The sequence below is a fragment of the Pseudophryne corroboree genome, chromosome 4 (assembly GCF_028390025.1).
Source record: "Pseudophryne corroboree isolate aPseCor3 chromosome 4, aPseCor3.hap2, whole genome shotgun sequence".
Classification (NCBI taxonomy): Eukaryota; Metazoa; Chordata; class Amphibia; order Anura; family Myobatrachidae; genus Pseudophryne; species Pseudophryne corroboree.
This window is the reverse complement of record NC_086447.1, coordinates 688,785,978-688,803,076: the sequence shown is the minus strand read 5'-3', so window position 1 is coordinate 688,803,076 and position 17,099 is coordinate 688,785,978. Positions and strand designations below refer to the sequence as shown.

The following is a 17,099-nucleotide window of genomic DNA, read 5'->3' as shown; positions in this document are numbered from 1 at the left end:
AATGCATAATCTTTGGCACATGGTAAATTTGATTCCATGCAGCGACAAAGGTTGTTGTAGTTTTAGTAGCGAAATCCTAGGTCATTTTCCAGGCCAAATTAATTTAGGGGCTGATTCAGACCCTTGCGTATAGCGGTATGTGCATGTGCAAGGTCCTAAACTGCATTCTTTTCAGAACGCAGTTTAAAATCTGGAGGGGGCAGCAACGAAGTGTTTTCTCACACATCTGAATTAGGCCCTTAGTGAATGCCCCATTAATGATCTTAACCTCTCTTTTAGCAAGTAGAAAAGGCAGCATCTGGAGTGGGTAGCGAAGCCTTGGAAAAGAGATCATCTTGTTTAGGTGGCATCTCCCTATATAGGAAAGTGGCAGATGTTTGCACTTATCAAATCATTTAACATCTGTCTGAGAGAAAAATGTTCTGAATATAGATTATCAATATTAGCAGAAATTCAAAGCCCTAGATAGGTTAAACAGCCTTGTGCCCAGCGGAAGGGGAACATTGCCCCCCACCCCTGTCTAGCCTCTAATGCAGGGGTGGGCAATTATTTCAGCTGGGGGGCCGCTTAACACTTCCAGTGAATGTTCGAGGGCCACACACAAGGGCGGGGCCTAATATGAATGACAAATATTTGTAGGAGTAAGTCCTAGGCTGCGCAGAGACTGCACAAAGTAGATTTTTGCAGCTCTGCGTACACATACGATTGCACGCTTGCACTGGCGAATTTACACTCCTCCTGGGGGCGGCGACTACCCGAACGCAGGACAGCAAAATTTGCAGCACAGTGATCAGGTCTGAATCAGCCCCTTAGTCAGCAGTTGCTGCAAGATGCAAATGCAGCCAACTCAAAATAAGACCCGTTATAGGTCCCAATTCGGACCCGGTCGCTGTGTATTTTCGCACAGCAGGTGATCGGGTCTGAACTGCGCATGCATTGCAGTGCGCTGGCACATCGGTCCGCCGCGCTGGGGAGCGTCGGGCAGTGATGGGATGGTGCGAACAAAGTGATCGCTCAGGCGATCGCAAGGTGATTGACAGGAAAAGGCCGTTTGTGGGTGGCAACTGACCGTTTTAGAGGAGTGCACGGAAAAACGCAGGAGGCACCAGGCGTTTGGAGGGAGTGTTTCTGACGTCAGCTCCGGCCCCGATCATCGCACTGGAAGAGTAATACCTGGGCTGAGCAGAGACTGCACAAACTTCTGTTTGTGCAGCTCTCTGCACATGCGATCGCACCCCTGCACAGTGATTTCCCTCCCCCTGTAGGTGGCGACTACCTGATCGTAGCAGTGCAAAAATCACACCCTAGCGATCATGTCTGAATTAGGCCCATAGTTTTATATAACTATAAAAACATAGTAAAAAAAAAAATATATATATATATATATATATATATATATATATATATATATATATATATATAAAAACACACACACAATATACATTACACCGCATACGTAGTTTTTTACAGGCAAAATACAAATGTCTAAAGAACACATCCACTAATGAAAATAAATAAAAAAAACTGCTGAAAACAAACAAACAGCATCCTGTGTAATGCTGTTATCAATCGTATTCACAGCTGGTTACTAGCTCCCCCCCCCCTCCTCTTCCCTGAACCCACATAGCAGTCTCAAACCTCCCCTCTCCCTTAAACCCATATAGCAGTCTCTACCCCCCTTCCCCTACACCTGAACCCATATAGCAGTCACTACCCCCCTTCCCCCACACCTGAACCCATATAGCAGTCACTACCCCCCTTCACCCCCTCCCCTGAACCTATACAGCAGTCTCTACCCCCCTCCCCTGAACCTATACAGCAGTCTCTACCCCCCTCCTCCCCCCCCCCCCCCCCCCCCCCCCGCGACCCATATAGCAGCTTTACCTTTGATGTATTTCTTTCACAATAGCAGATCTGCTGCCCAGATTATCCACTGCCTTCTGCCAGATCCGCTGCCCTCTGCACGCTCCTGCCGTGGCTCCGCCCCCTATGCCGCCCAGCGCCTGATGTCACAGAGGAAATCCCGGTCAGCAGACCCTATGGCGTGACCGGGTATTTCCTCAGCGGCACCACATCTCTGAGCTTCGTAGCGCAATGACAAGCGGCTCAGCCGGGCCGCTTGTCATTGCACAGTGGTATTGGACAGCGGGCCAGGCAGAATCGGTTCGCGGGCCTCATGTTGCCCACCCCTACTCTAATGCTAATGCCTCTGTTTTATTGAAGTTAACTAAAAATCCTGATATGATGTGAAAGTCCTTTAGTTATTTCTGTAATAATGGTGGAGCAGTCCTAGGTTCACTAAAATATAAAAGGTCGTCGGCGAATGCAGATACCTTCACTGATTGATCGCCTAGTGATATTCCTTTCCAAAGATTAGTTTTAACAAAGGTGCGTATCAATGGGTCAAGTGCAAGATTAAATAGCAATGGGGAGAGGGGGCAGCCTTGGCGTGTTCCCCTAGATAAATTTAAAAGAGGAAGAATCAGGACCATTTATTGTTAGATAAGCTGTTGATTAAGAGTATAATGGGCGAAAAATGCCAATAGATTCCGGACCACATTGTTGTAAATGTAGGATACGTAAAATATGTGACCAGGAGATGCGATCAAAAGCCTTGTCAGCATCGCAACTGACAATGGTTTCCTTAAGTATTTTTAGTCTGTTTAGTTTGCAACATGGCGGCCACTAGCATACAAATGTTGTGTACAGAAGTGCAACCTTTAGGGGGCATGGCTTGGCGGCAGATCCAGGCAGTTGTACAGTGCTGGAGCTCCTGCCTGAGGCACTTATTACGCTACTTTTCTGCCATTACCTGCTCAGGACGTTTATTTCTACACCCCCATACCACGCCTGTATTGGGTAGAGTAGCCTGAGGAGCCGGCAGGTGCCTCCTGCACCCGTGCAGGTTGCGGCCTACCTACCCACCTGAAGCAGGGGGCTCAATTTCCCCTCACACGGACCGGAAGTGGAATGCTTGTACTCCGCGGGCGCTGTATTACCTCCCTCCCTCCCACCACCACCTTTTATATCTCCCCCCTCACCTGGTGGGCCCGGCCGGAGAGCTCCCTCTTGCCTGCGCTGCCCGGAGAGGGGACCGCTGACCGGCGCTGGAGCAACAGCGGTGCGCCTGAGATGAAGACGCTGCGCACAAGCGCGCCGGACCTTGCCTGCACCTCCGGCCCCAGACTATCTCAGTGGCTGGGAGGACCCTCTCCTCTCCCACCAACGCTTCAGCCCGCTCCCAGAGGGCAGCAGGTACCCTGGTCACAGAGGCCTTATATTAGATGCCAGCAGCACCATTTTGTTTAAGGGCTGCATGCCCACTTTGTTTGTTATTGTGCAGGGGAGAGGTGAGACTTAAATTTTTCACACATTGTTGGCCGTGGGGGTTACTGAGCACCATCCTCCTCACTGTGCTTTCATCCTGGCTGCTTATGATACCCTCTGCTGGGTATGCCACCGTACAGTTCAACTACAGACAATACAGTCTCCTATTATCGGTTTCCCTACGGTGCTGCATATACGGGGGGTGACTTCGAAGCTGGAGGGATGCTCCTCTCCCCCCCCCCCCCCCCCCCCCATCATAAATTACACTTTGTCAAATGGCCAACCTTATTCTCGGGAGCCGAGGCTTTTCCCGCTGACCCCCTGCATATAGCTACCAGTGCTGCTTACTGCGAGTACTATCCGTACAGCCCTCCTGCTCGGCTACCCCTGGCTGGAGGGGTCGTTCCAACATGCGAATATGGTTCTTCTCCTTTTGTGATGCTCCATAATCTGCCCACCATTATGCTCCACCTTCACTGATGGTGTCTACCTGAGCCAAGAGGGGGGCCAGTGTACGATGACTACTTCTTTTCCTCATATGATATTCTACGTGATTGCACAATTTCTATTCTTGAATTGGTCCTCTGATACGGCGTCACCTTAACCGGTCCTATGGTGAGAAATAGAAAATCAAAAACTAAGCCAGAAGGGTCACCGCTACATCTGAAGGGGCTAACTTCCGACCTTAGCCAGTTTCTAAAATCCCCTACAGTGCCGGATACCCCCCCCCCCCCCCCCCCGACCATCCGACGCCTGATACCTCAACCCCCTCCAACTCTCCAGGAAACACATCCAGCGCTGGAGGCTCCCCTTCCACGCAGGCCTCATCTCCTAATAAGGAAATTAGTGAGATTCTTCTACACATCAAATCGCTTCCTTCAAAGCAAGACTTCCAGTCCCTGGAGAACTGATTACTGACAACTATCAGACAGGAAGTCGCCACTATCCAAACTGATATGGCCCACTTAGCTGATCGTACCTATTTCCCTAGAAGACCACAAATCTATGACGATTGATCCTCTTTCTCGCTTTAAGGATGTGATCTCCCATCAAACATCGGAGATAAATAGTCTTAAATCCCGCCTAGAAGATTTGGATAATCGTGGAAGGCGGGACAATATCAGGATCAGAGGCCTCCCCGAAGATATTCAACCATCTAGTTTGATTGATGTTCTTACAAAAAATTTCGGAGAATTGTTAGATCTAGACCCTACTTCCGAAATCCTTTTCGATGGAGCTCATCGTGCATTACGACCCAAAGGTCTACCCACGGATAAACCCCGAGACTACACGCAAAACGAGGACATTCTACGGAAAACATGCAAACTCGATGGCGTGGTCTTTAATGGGGTCAAGATCCAAATATTTCCAGATCTGGCATGGTCCACCCTTCAACAGCGCCGTGCATTGAGGCCACTAACTGATGTCTTGCGAAAGTCGGAACAGGATATCCCCAATGATATTTCATTTTCATTGCAACTCACTCACAACGGTAGACACTTTATTCTTCAAAGACCAGCGGAATTGCCTACCTTCCTATCCTCGCTCGGCCTACAACCGCTAAAGCTTCCAAATTGCGTTCCATGGTCAAGTGGAACTCCCACCAATTCCATCTAAGGATGACCTTTGGCAACAATCCTCTACCTCGAGGAGAAGGCGCAAATCTCCACTTCGATCTCAACGTACGGAAGTACCCTGAACTCTTCTACTGCTCCTGCAAGACACCGTATTATTACTAACTCTTACTTCCTAACATTATGTATGTATGTGTGTTTTTTTTTTTTACCTACCACATTTCAATCGGTAGTTAGCTATTAATACTTATTCTGCCTCTGCTTCGAAGCCTGATGTTTCACTTGGAGGCTGTGTTTTTTTTTCTTTTTTGTTTTTACGGTCTCTGAATTATTCAGGTTTATTCTTTTTACCATTGTTTGTTTATGTTGAGAGTTTCCTTTATAACGGATATCCAGTTATATACAAGTTTATTTATTTTTATTTTTTTATTCATGTTATAATATTTTGTCGTCTGGGTCAGACGATATTTCTAAATTAGAAAAAAAGGCATTTGTTTCCCCCAGCACCCTGAATGATAACCGTAACCAGATATAAATACACATAATAGAATTCAGAGATCTTCGTTACACATATTTGCCCAAATGTGTGAATAAGCCGCATCAAGGCGTCTCTGTATATTTGGGGTCCCTAGCGCTATATCTAGGTGCAGGGTGTGGCACCCCAAAACACCAGCATAAGCCAGAAAGCCCAGCGTAGCATACCAGTAAAAAAACTATAGTGTTAATAAATTAGTATTTAGGAAGCCGAAGCTATAGAGAAAGTGATACAAAAATGAAATGCAATTAAAATAGAGGAATAGTGTTAACAAATTAATAAGTGAAAAGTGTTGAAGATCTCTGAATTCTATTATTATGTGGAATTTATATCTGGTTACGGTTATCATTCAGGGTGCTGGGGGAAACAAATGCCTTTTTTTCTTGCTTAGAAATACCCCTCCCTTTCGAGCACCTGAATGATATCACTAAGCTAATTGAGCATCTACCAATATATATGGATATTTCTAAATTGTCAGTGTGGGAAGCCCACAAATGTGTTCTAAGAGGTACTTGCATTCAACTGGGTTCTTTGTTGAAAAAACAGAACACTAAGAAGAAGGCAGACCTACTTGCCAAAATTAAATCGCTGGAAACGGCCCACAAACAATCCAGATTCCCCACTTACTGTATTGAGCTTGAGGAAGCGCGTGCCTCCCTTAATAGCCTTCTTCGGGATCAACTTAAGCTCTCTTATAGCAAATGTCAGAGTCGTTTCTACCAATGGGGCAACAAACCTGGGAGACTTCTGGCCCAGACTCTTCATGAATGGAGGGCCACTACATTCATACACTCTATCAAAGACGACCTCAGTCAGACTCCTAATGACACGGCATCGATAGCCGAGACATTCAAAGCATACTACTCCATGCTCTACAACCTTTCCAGTAGTTTAAACACTTCAAATTTGGAATCTTCTTCTAAGATGTTGATCTCAAATTATCTAGAGTCAATAGATTACCCCACTGTGACGCAAGGTGAGGCGGAATTTCTTGATGAACCTTTCCTTGTTGAGAAAGTGGTAAAAGCTATTGAATCTTCCCCTGTGGGTAAAAGACCAGGCCCCGATGGATTTACCACTGCGTATTATAAATCGTTTAAAGATAAACTTGCCCCTCTCCTTACACGCGCTTTCAATTCCATTTCTGACACAACACATTTTTCAGCATCTACACTGGCAGCCCACATCACGGTTCTTCCCAAAGACGGCAAAGACCCAAGTTTGTGTCCCAGCTATCGTCCCATTTCATTACTGAATGTCGATCTGAAATTGATTGCCAAATTAATTTCTAACCGCTTAAAATTATTTCTTCCAACATTGATTCATGGAGATGAGGTCGGCTTCGTCCTGGGGAGAGAAGCCAAAGACAACACTACTAAAGTCCTAAATATGATACATTATGCGCTTCAATCCCCAACTCCTTCAATATTGATTTCCACAGACGCTGAAAAAGCTTTTGATAGGGTTGATTGGGAATTCATGACGGGCATTCGACGACACCTGGGGCTTGGTCGTACCTGTCTCCATAGAATCATGGCCCTATACGACTCCCCAACAGCGAGGGTCAAGGTTAACGGCTCACTTTCTGACCAATTTGGTATTTCCAATGGCACTAGGCAGGGCTGTCCCCTTTCTCCCTTACTATTTGTATTATGAATGGAGGCTCTAGCTAGGGCGATACAATTGAACCCGAACATCTCGATCTTAAAGTTGGGTGAACACGAATACAAACTTGCCTTATTCGCAGATGATCTACTGGCGTTGATATCTGAGCCTGTTCCCTCCCTCCAAAATTTGGTTGCGGAATTTTATAAATTCGGAGAGCTGTCCAATTTTAAAATGACCTATTCCAAATCGGTCGTCATGAAACTTACTACCCTGACATCTGTGGTTGACAACCTGAAACATTAATTTCCCTTCTCTTGGAGCGACACCAAATTAAAATATTTAGGAATACAAATTCCCAGGGACCTTTCTCAATTATTTTCCTTAAACTATCCCCCATTGTTAAATTCTTTACGATCCGACTATCAGAAATGGCGTTCTTTACATCTATCCTGGTTCGGTAGGATTATTGCAGTAAAAATGAATTCCCTTCCAAAATTCTATATTTTCTTCAGACTCTTCCCATCCACATCCCCACGACATGGCTCCAGGCAATTCAAAGTCTTATACGTAAATTTGTTTGGGGAAGATCTCCCATAAGATTCAAGCATGATATTCTCTTCAGACGGAAACACATGGGTGGCATGCAGCTTCCTCATATCCCCGGTTATTACCAGGCCATACTTTTTAAACCGAGTTCTAGATTGCACTCGTGCAAAAGACATCAAACTCTGGGTCTCCTTAGAAGAAAAAAGCTTTGCCCACTATATTGAGATAGTTCCATGGTTACCTAACCTACCGAGAATTGACCATCCCACTAATTCCCCTACTCAGGCTATGTGGAAGAAACTGCGTTTACTTCCACACATTTCCTCCAAATTGTCGCCCCTGACTCCCTTCCTTTACAACCCTGACTTCCTCCCAGGTCTTCACACTACCTCAAAAATTGTGGGCGGTGGTAGGGATTTTTAGGGTAGGCCAAGTGATTGGCCCAGGAGGCCTACGTTCATTTTCTGACATCCAATCACTGTGGCCCCTTCCACACTCCAAACTATCAAGACATCTCACACGTTTTGAACAACTACGTACGGACCCTAAACCTCCTACACATGTTATTTCACAGCTCTATGCTAACATAATCGAGGGTCTTTTTGTCAGCATCCCCCTCATTTGAAGCGGCATGGGAGAAGGATCTACAGGGCCTGATTTCTGACCTGGATTGCGGGGCGATATTTTGCAACGCCCAAGCTAGCTCCATGTGCTTGGCTACTCTAGAGACTCTCTAGAAGATCATATACTGATGGTATAGGACCCCAGTGGTATTGCATAAAATGTTCCCTACAATACCCAACTCTTGCTGGAGATGTAGGTAGCTTTTTACATATGTGGTGGGAATGCCCGGCGCTCACTATCTTTTGGGCTGATGGTTTTTACATGTACTGAAGCAATATTGAAAGGCGATATACCCAAAGATCCAGGATTCTGGTTACTGAATATTACCATTGCAGACGCTAAGACGTACAAACATTCGACACTCTGACATCTCAATAATGCGGCTAAAGCGGTTATTCCCATGCTGTGGAAATCAACAAGGGCCCCTTCAATGAGGGATTGGTTTGAGAGGGTCAACTACTACATGGAGATGGAAGATATTATTACGTTTACAAGTGGCAATGTTTCTGAATTTCTGGCAATATGGTCCCCTTGGCTGGAATTCAAAACTACTTTGTTATACCGGCACTATGTTGCTGGTGTCCACTCCTCTGCTCCATCTGGTAGTTGATCATATAATTTCCATGCGACTGTTTGCAGATGCTACTATAGCTATCCATTTTTGATTCTGCTTTATTGGTCTTTCGGAGTCCCCGGTTCTCAAGCCCCCTTACTTTCCCCTCTTCCTTTTCACTGTCCTTGTTTATCCTTCTTTCTCCCATGCTGGGTCTTGACCCAGTATGTTCTTTTCTTTCTATCATCCTCACTATTACTGTTTTCTACTACTCTAAAACAAAAATGTACACTAATTTGGTTTGATGTCAAATATCTATTTTATTATTTTAAATGATTGTTCTTTATTGAACCGAATTTAATAAAAACAGTTTATACAAAAAGTGCAACTTTTAACCAATCCATTTTGTGCCGGGTGAAGAAAGTCTAGGAAGTATGCATTGGAGGCATTGAGCTAGTAATTTAATTAATAGTTTCAGATCTTGGTTTAAAAGTGATATAGGTCTCTATGATTGCACTTGTGTGCAGTCCTTCCCAGGTTTTGGGAATACTATAATTCTGGCCTCCGTGAAACTGGATGGCTGAACCTTACCAGATATCATAGAGTTAAAGTGAGAAGGTGGGGCATTAGGGGAGTTTGGAGTGTCTGGTAATATTCAGCCCCAAATCATCTGGTCCAGGAGATTTGCCCTTGGACAGAGACTTAATTATAGGCAATAGTTCTATTTTGGTTATTGGTGCTACCAAATCAGCTCTCTTCTATTCGTGTTGGTAGGCTAGCTTCTTTCAAAAATTTAATTCCCAAAGCGGGAGACTCTGGAGGGGCTGAGTAGAGTTGCTGGTAATATTGTTGAAACCTAGCTGATATTTCTGAGGATTTAGTAATAGGTTTATTGGAATCAGACTTAAGTTGTGGAATATGAGCAAACTAGGTTAGTTAATAACCACCCGATTTTATTACATCATCGAAAGTATTATAATGGGTATCATGAGTAAATTGGGCACGTTCTGTACACTATGTCATATGCCCGTTTAGCCTCCACATATGCCTGTCTTGCTTTGACTGATTCATTTAAAATAAGGTGATCATAAGCGTTGCCAGTTTCTTACTATATTCCTCCAACTTGGAGGTTAAGAGCTTACGTCTCCTGGTCACATGTTCCATAATTTGGCCAGAAGAACAGGCTTCGAAGCTGCCCAAAATAGGTGTATATTCTCTCTATGTTCTGTATTATCATTAGCAAAGTTCTCTCAATATTATTTCGGAAATCATTAGATTTGCTCAAATAAGTCGGAAATCTCGAGTTATAAGATGTGGAGATCGAGTTTATCAAAGCCATGGTGAACCACACTGTGGCATGATCCGAAAAGGACTATTTGGGCAATTCCTGAATTTATTACTCGATGAAATAATGAAACAGAAAGCAACCAGAAATCAATGTGAGAAGATGTATGGCGAGGATGTGACTAAAGAATATTCTTGTGACAAAGGATGTTGGCATCTACATGGATCACATAATTGCAGAGACTCTACGAGCAAGGTTAAAGGAGAAGTGTAGTTGGTTGCTATTTTAAGAGTTTTTCTATAGTACATGTCCGCAATGTTCTAAAAGCGGGTTAGGTGTATGTGACCGGCGGTCACAATACTGATACCGAGATCCCGGCTGTTGGATGGCTGGGGCGAACTCTATGAAGTCCCTTGCGGGCTCACTATGCTCGCCGTGCAGTAGGCTCAATGTCGCACCACAGGTTTTTTTTTCCCACATTATGGGTGTCGTGGACACTCACGAGTGGGACTAGTCCCTGTTGGTCGGCATGCCGACTGGCGGGATATGCAAGGTTCGGGATCCCGGCGTTGGTATTGTGACCCCCTACAAGCAAGCGTAATGTAGATGAACAAGTTCTCTCGTAAATAAACTGCAATATCTTGTTGCAAGTACAGTAACTAACAGGTCATATGTGGGCCCATCTAGTGGTCTAATCTGACCACATAAATTACAATGATACCTACTGTACTGAATGTCTATTCTTTTGTTACAGATCTTGGTGATTCTTCGAAACCCAAAGGACACAGCGGTGTCTTATTACCATTTCACTAACAGCAATCCTATGCTTCCTACATACAGCTCTTGGGACTTGTTTTTCCAAGATTTTATAAGTGGAAACAGTAAGTTATCAGTACGAATATTGTATCATTGGATGCAGAAAGATCAGTGAGATCAGCTAATGTCACCATTTCAGTGGTATGTTTACTTGTGTTGTGACAAACATATATTTCTCTAGCATCCATAAGGGATATTGGGGACAGATTCAGTACGATGGGTATAGACTGGTCCAAAGCAGCAAGTGCACTTTACATTTCTTCAACTGGGCGTGCTGGCTCCTCCCCTCTATGCCCCCTACCACAGGCAGTTCAGAAAAAAGTGCCCTCAGGAGAGGATGCACACTCTGCAAGTGTTTTTTTTTTTCTTAAATTTAATTTAAACATTTACTTATTTCGGCATGCTGTTTGGGCAACAGCATACCTGTGCTGTGGGAGTGGGGTGGGGGGGGGGGGGGGGGGGGGGGAGAGACGGTTATTGGCCTCATGAGGTGCAGAGCCGCCTCTCCACTGCAGGACCATCGTCCTGAGGGACTGTTTGTTCAGTAGGGCACTGCGCCTTAGCTACCGCAGCTTGCCACACACCCCTAACAAAGCTGAAAGGTTATAGTCATGGGGAATACAAACCGGGTGCCCTGCTAGGGCCCCCCCGGATCATTGTGCGGTAGAAGCGTGGGTGAGGCGTACGGGTCCCTCCTGGGTGGGGGACCCGCGGGCTCCTCAAACTAGTTACAGGATCACTGGTAGAGGGGGAGAGAAGCTATTAGTGCACAGTTTACATTCCTTTGGGGAATTCTCTGTACAGCAGTATCACTGTTATTTCACTACATAAAACGCTGAATGTCTCACTGGGGCTGTACAGCGTTGGGTGCGCTGGTGTCCTCTCTTCTCTTCTGTGTCTCTTCTCACATGCAATAGGGCAGGCTTGTATTGTATTCAGTCATGAGCCTTCCTGGCTGGGGGCTATAAAAACCATGATGTCTGATATGTAATCTTGGCTTGCTGCCAATGCCAATAAAACACAAGAACTGCAACAAGCCGTGGCATCCCATCCCCTGCTGTCTACAGGTGCACAAAAACGTGCTTTGCCTGCAATCAGATGATGTTGTTGTTGTTGTTGTTGTTGTTGTTGTTGTTGTACAGGTGGATGGGGATGATGTGGATCTTATTAGAGGGGATTCCACCCCTACACAGGGTATCGAACCCCTCATCTTGGCTATACGGGATGTGTTAAAGCTCCCCCTGGAGGACGCTACTAAGCAGCAGTAATTTTTCCTCCCACAAGACAAACTGACAGTCACATTTCCTGATTCCAAAGAATTGGACGATTTATTTAAATTAGCTTGGAAAAATCCAGATAAAAATATCAGGTGTCCAATTTTTTTTAAAATATGTACCTACCCATTTGCCCCTGAAGGCAGTAAATTTTGGGAAGAATCTCCAGCAGTAGATGTCTCAGTCTCTCGCCTTTCTAAAAAGGCGGTGCTCCCTGCTCTGGGTTCGTTTACGGTAAAGGACCCAGGGCATAGGGAAATAGAGACCACTCTATAATCTATCTACACTGCTGCAGGTCATTGCTGGTTGCTGGATGACACATGCCATTCATACGTGGGCTACTCAGATTCAAGAGGGTCTTTCAGGTGATATGACCTTGGTTACTACTGTAACTTTCCTAAAACACATTCAGGGCCCGGAATGAGTCCTCTGACTCCCTTAAAGAGATTGGCAATATAGCAGAGCCATATGGTTGCGTCAGTGGATTGCAGACACTGACTCTAAACATAATGTGGAATCTCTTCCCTTCAAAGGTAAATGGCTCTTCGGAGGTGAATTGGACGCATGGATCACCAAAGCTACTGCTGGGAAATCCATGTTTCTCCCTTCAGGTGCTCCGCCTGTTAGGCATACCTACCCGTCGGTCTACTCAGTCCTTTCGGTCATCCAGATTTCGATCTAGGGCCTTGGGTGCCTCCAATGCAGCTAGAGGCTCCAGAGGTAAGCCTAAGAAACCAGCCATTGCTGGCTTTCAGGAACAGAGCACCAGTTCAGCTTCCACAAAGACTTCGGCATGACGGTACCCACCCACCCCGAGGGGATCTCGTGGTGGGAGCTCGGTTATGTCCGTACAGCCACATCTGGTATGGGTCCTGCCAAGATACCTGGGTAAGGGACCTTATCTCTCAGGGTTACAAGCTGGAGTTCGATGGTGCTCCTCCCCAATGATTTTTCAAATCTGGCTTGCCAGTTTTGGAAAATATGCATGTTACGCTACTACTGGCCATCGACAAGTTGGTCCAGTCCTGGGTCATTGTTCCAGTACCCCTGCTACAGCAAGGACAAGGTTACAACTCCAGTCTGTTTGTAGTGCCAAAACCAAACTGATCTGTGAGACCCATTTTAAACCTGAAGTCCTTGAATCCTTACCTGAAGGTTTTCATATTCAAGATGTAATATTTGAGAGCGGTGATCGCCGGCCTTGAACAACAGAAATTCCTTGCATCCCTGGATATCAAGAACGCCTACCTACATATCCCAATTTGGCCTCCTCATCAGGCCTATCTGCGGTTCGCCCTACTGAACGATCACTACCAGTTTCAGGCGTTGCTCTTCGGCCTGTCTACAGCTCTGAGGGTGTTCACAAAGGTGATGGCGGAAATAATGTTCCAGCTCAGAGTCCAAGGTGTCAACATTGTTCCATACCTGGATGATCTCCTGATAAAAGCGAGTTCCAGGGAGCTTCTACTGCTCCATATAGATCGCACTATCCAACTTCTGTCTCACCATGGGTGGATCCTCAATCTACAGAAGCCTCAACTGGAACCGTCTCAAAGGCTCCTGTTTCTGGGTATGATACTGGATACGGTAGCTCAGAGCTTTCCTCCCAGAGGACAAGGTGAGAACACTTCAAGAGATGGTTCGCATGGATCTCCGACCTGATCGAGTTTCCATTCATCTTTGCATAAAATTGTTGGAAAAATGGTGGCCTCGTACGAGGCTATACGGTTTGGAAGGTTCCATGCCAGACCCTTCCAATTGGGCATCCTGAACAAATGCGTCCAGTTCACATCTTCAGATTTACCAGATGATTCAGCTGTCACCCCAGGCCAGGATTTCACTCCTGTGGTGGTTACAGTCTTCCAACCTGCTAGAAGGTCGACGTTTCGGGATTCAGGATTGGATCCTCCTCATGACGGATGCGAGCCTGAGAGGATAGGGAGCTGTCACCCAGGGGGCGCAGTTCCAGGGTAGGTGGCCAGCCCAAGAGGCCCTACTTCCGATCAACATTCTGGAACTTCGGGTTATATACAGTGCTCTGATTCAGGCCTCCCCTCTACTCAGGGATCAGGCAATCCAGGTTCAGTCAGACAGGTGCAGTGGCATACATCAATCAACAGGGAGGGACAAAAAGCAGGGCCTGCATGCGAGAAGTGTCAAATACTTCTCTGGGTGGAAAGAAATGCAAGAGCGCTGTCCACAATTTTCATTCCAGAAATGGACAACTGGGAAGCGGACCTCCTGAGTCGCCACGACCTCCACCCAGGGGAGTGGGGATTACAGCCTCAAGTGTTTCAACAGATCGACAGGTGGGGATACCTGCAGATTGACATGGCGTCTCACCTCAACAAGAAGCTTCGCTGCTACTGATCGCGAACCAGAGACCCTCAGGCGAGTGCAGTGGATGGGCTGACGTTGCCTTGGCCTTACCAGCTGGTCTTCCTATTTCCTCCGATTCCATTGATCCCTAGGGTGCTCCAGCGGATCGGATATCAGAGTACAAGCAATCCTGATTGGCCCCGAAGGGCGTTGTACGCAGCTCTTCTAGACATGTCCATAGAGGACCCTTGGCCTCTGCCGCTAAGAAAGGATCTTCTTCAGCAAGGACCGTTCGTCTACCTAGACTTACGGTGGCTTCGTTTGACGGCATAGAAGTTGAGCGGAACATCCTAGCTCACAAAGGGCTTTCGAAAAAAGTAATTGCCACTATAGTGCAAGCCAGAAAAATTGTGACATCAAAACACTATCATCATATCTGGAGGAGATATGTCTCTTGGTGCGAGGAACGCACCTATCTACCTGCAGAGTTTCACTTGGGAAGTTTCCTGTGTTTCCTACAGGCTGGGGTGGATAAGGGCTTACGTCTGGGCTCCGTTAAGGTCCAGATTTCAGCCCTCTCAATTTTATTTCAGAAGAAATTGGCTGTGTTGCCAGAAGTTCAGACCTTCTTACAAGGGGTACTCCACATACAACCTCCCTTTTGTGCCACCTGCGGCACCCTGTGCTTTGGATGCAGTGTTGAAATTTCTACAGTCCTCTGGGTTTGAGCCTCTGACGATGGTAGAAGACAAGTACCTCACATGGAAGACAGGGATGTTATTGGCCCTGGCTTCTGCTAGACGTGTCTCAGAATTGGGGGGCCTTATCGTGTAAAAGTCCCTACTTGGTCTTTTACGAGGACAGCGCGGAGCTCCGGACTAGACAGCAGTTCCTGCCAAAGGTTGTCTCCGCATTCCACCTGAATCAACCTATTGTGGTTCCGTCCTGTTCTGACGCTTCGGCTCCTCCGGAGTCTTTGGATGTTGTGCGTGCTTTGAAGATCTAGGTCAGGCGCACAGCTCGGGTCAGAAAGACGGATTCCTTATTCGTGCTTTTATGATGTTCAGAAAAAGGGTTGTCCTGCTTCAAAGTAGAGATGAGCGGGTTCGGTTCCTCGGAATCCGAACCCGCCCGAACTTCATGTTTTTTTTCACGGGTCCGAGCGACTCGGATCTTCCCGCCTTGCTCGGTTAACCCGAGCGCGCCCGAACGTCATCATGACGCTGTCGGATTCTCGCGAGACTCGGATTCTATATAAGGAGCCGCGCGTCGCCGCCATTTTCACACGTGCATTGAGATTGATAGGGAGAGGACGTGGCTGGCGTCCTCTCCATTTAGATTAGAAGAGAGAGAGTGAGATTGATTTGAGACAGAGACACTTGATTTACTGGAGCTTAGGAGTACTGTAGAGTGCAGAGTTTAGTAGTGACTGACCACAGTGACCACCAGACAGTGCAGTTTTATTTAATATAATCCGTTCTCTGCCTGAAAAAAACGATACACAGTGACTCAGTCACATACCATATCTGTGTGCACTGCTCAGCCCAGTGTGCTGCATCATCTATGTATATATCTGACTGTGCTCACACAGCTTATAATTGTGGGGGAGACTGGGGAGCAGTGCCAGTTATAGGTTATAGCAGGAGCCAGGAGTACATATTATTAAAATTAAACAGTGCACACTTTTGCTGCAGGAGTGCCACTGCCAGTGTGACTGACCAGTGACCTGACCACACTGACCACCAGTATAGTTAGTAGTATACTATATTGTGATTGCCTGAAAAAGTTAAACACTCGTCGTGTGACTTGTGTGGTGTTTTATTTTTTTATTCTATAAAAAACTCATTCTGCTGACAGACGGTGTCCAGCAGGTCCGTCATTATATAATATATACCTGTCCGGCTGCAGTAGTGATATATATATATTTTTTATATCATTATTTATCATCCAGTCGCAGCAGACACAGTACGGTAGTTCACGGCTGTAGCTACCTCTGTGTCGGCACTCGGCAGTCCATCCATAATTGTATACCACCTACCCGTGGTTTTTTTTTCTTCTTTATACATACATACTACATCTCTTTATCAACCAGTCTATATTAGCAGCAGACACAGTACAGTAGTCCACGGCTGTAGCTACCTCTGTGTCGGCACTCGGCAGTCCATCCATAATTGTATACCACCTACCCGTGGTTTTTTTTTCTTTCTTCTTTATACATACATACTACATCTCTTTATCAACCAGTCTATATTAGCAGCAGACACAGTACAGTACGGTAGTCCACGGCTGTAGCTACCTCTGTGTCGGCACTCGGCAGTCCGTCCATAATTGTATACCACCTACCCGTGGTTTTTTTTCTTTCTTCTTTATACATACATACTACATCTCTTTATCAACCAGTCTATATTAGCAGCAGACACAGTACAGTAGTCCACGGCTGTAGCTACCTCTGTGTCGGCACTCGGCAGTCCATCCATAATTGTATACCACCTACCCGTGGTTTTTTTTTCTTTCTTCTTTATACATACATACTACATCTCTTTATCAATCAGTCTATATTAGCAGCAGACACAGTACAGTACGGTAGTCCACGGCTGTAGCTACCTCTGTGTCGGCACTCGGCAGTCCATCCATAATT

General features: G+C 46.0%; 1 protein-coding gene across 1 annotated transcript in view; it reads left to right on the top strand.

The window, feature by feature from the left end:
* The window catches only part of LOC134910168 (sulfotransferase 6B1-like), a 125,367-nt gene that overhangs the window by 72,338 nt on the left and 35,930 nt on the right, over positions 1-17,099 (top strand). Inside the window, exon 4 of the mRNA XM_063917894.1 lies at positions 10,807-10,933. Within this exon, the coding sequence (XP_063773964.1) occupies positions 10,807-10,933 (127 nt within the window). The remainder of the gene's footprint in view (positions 1-10,806; positions 10,934-17,099) is intronic.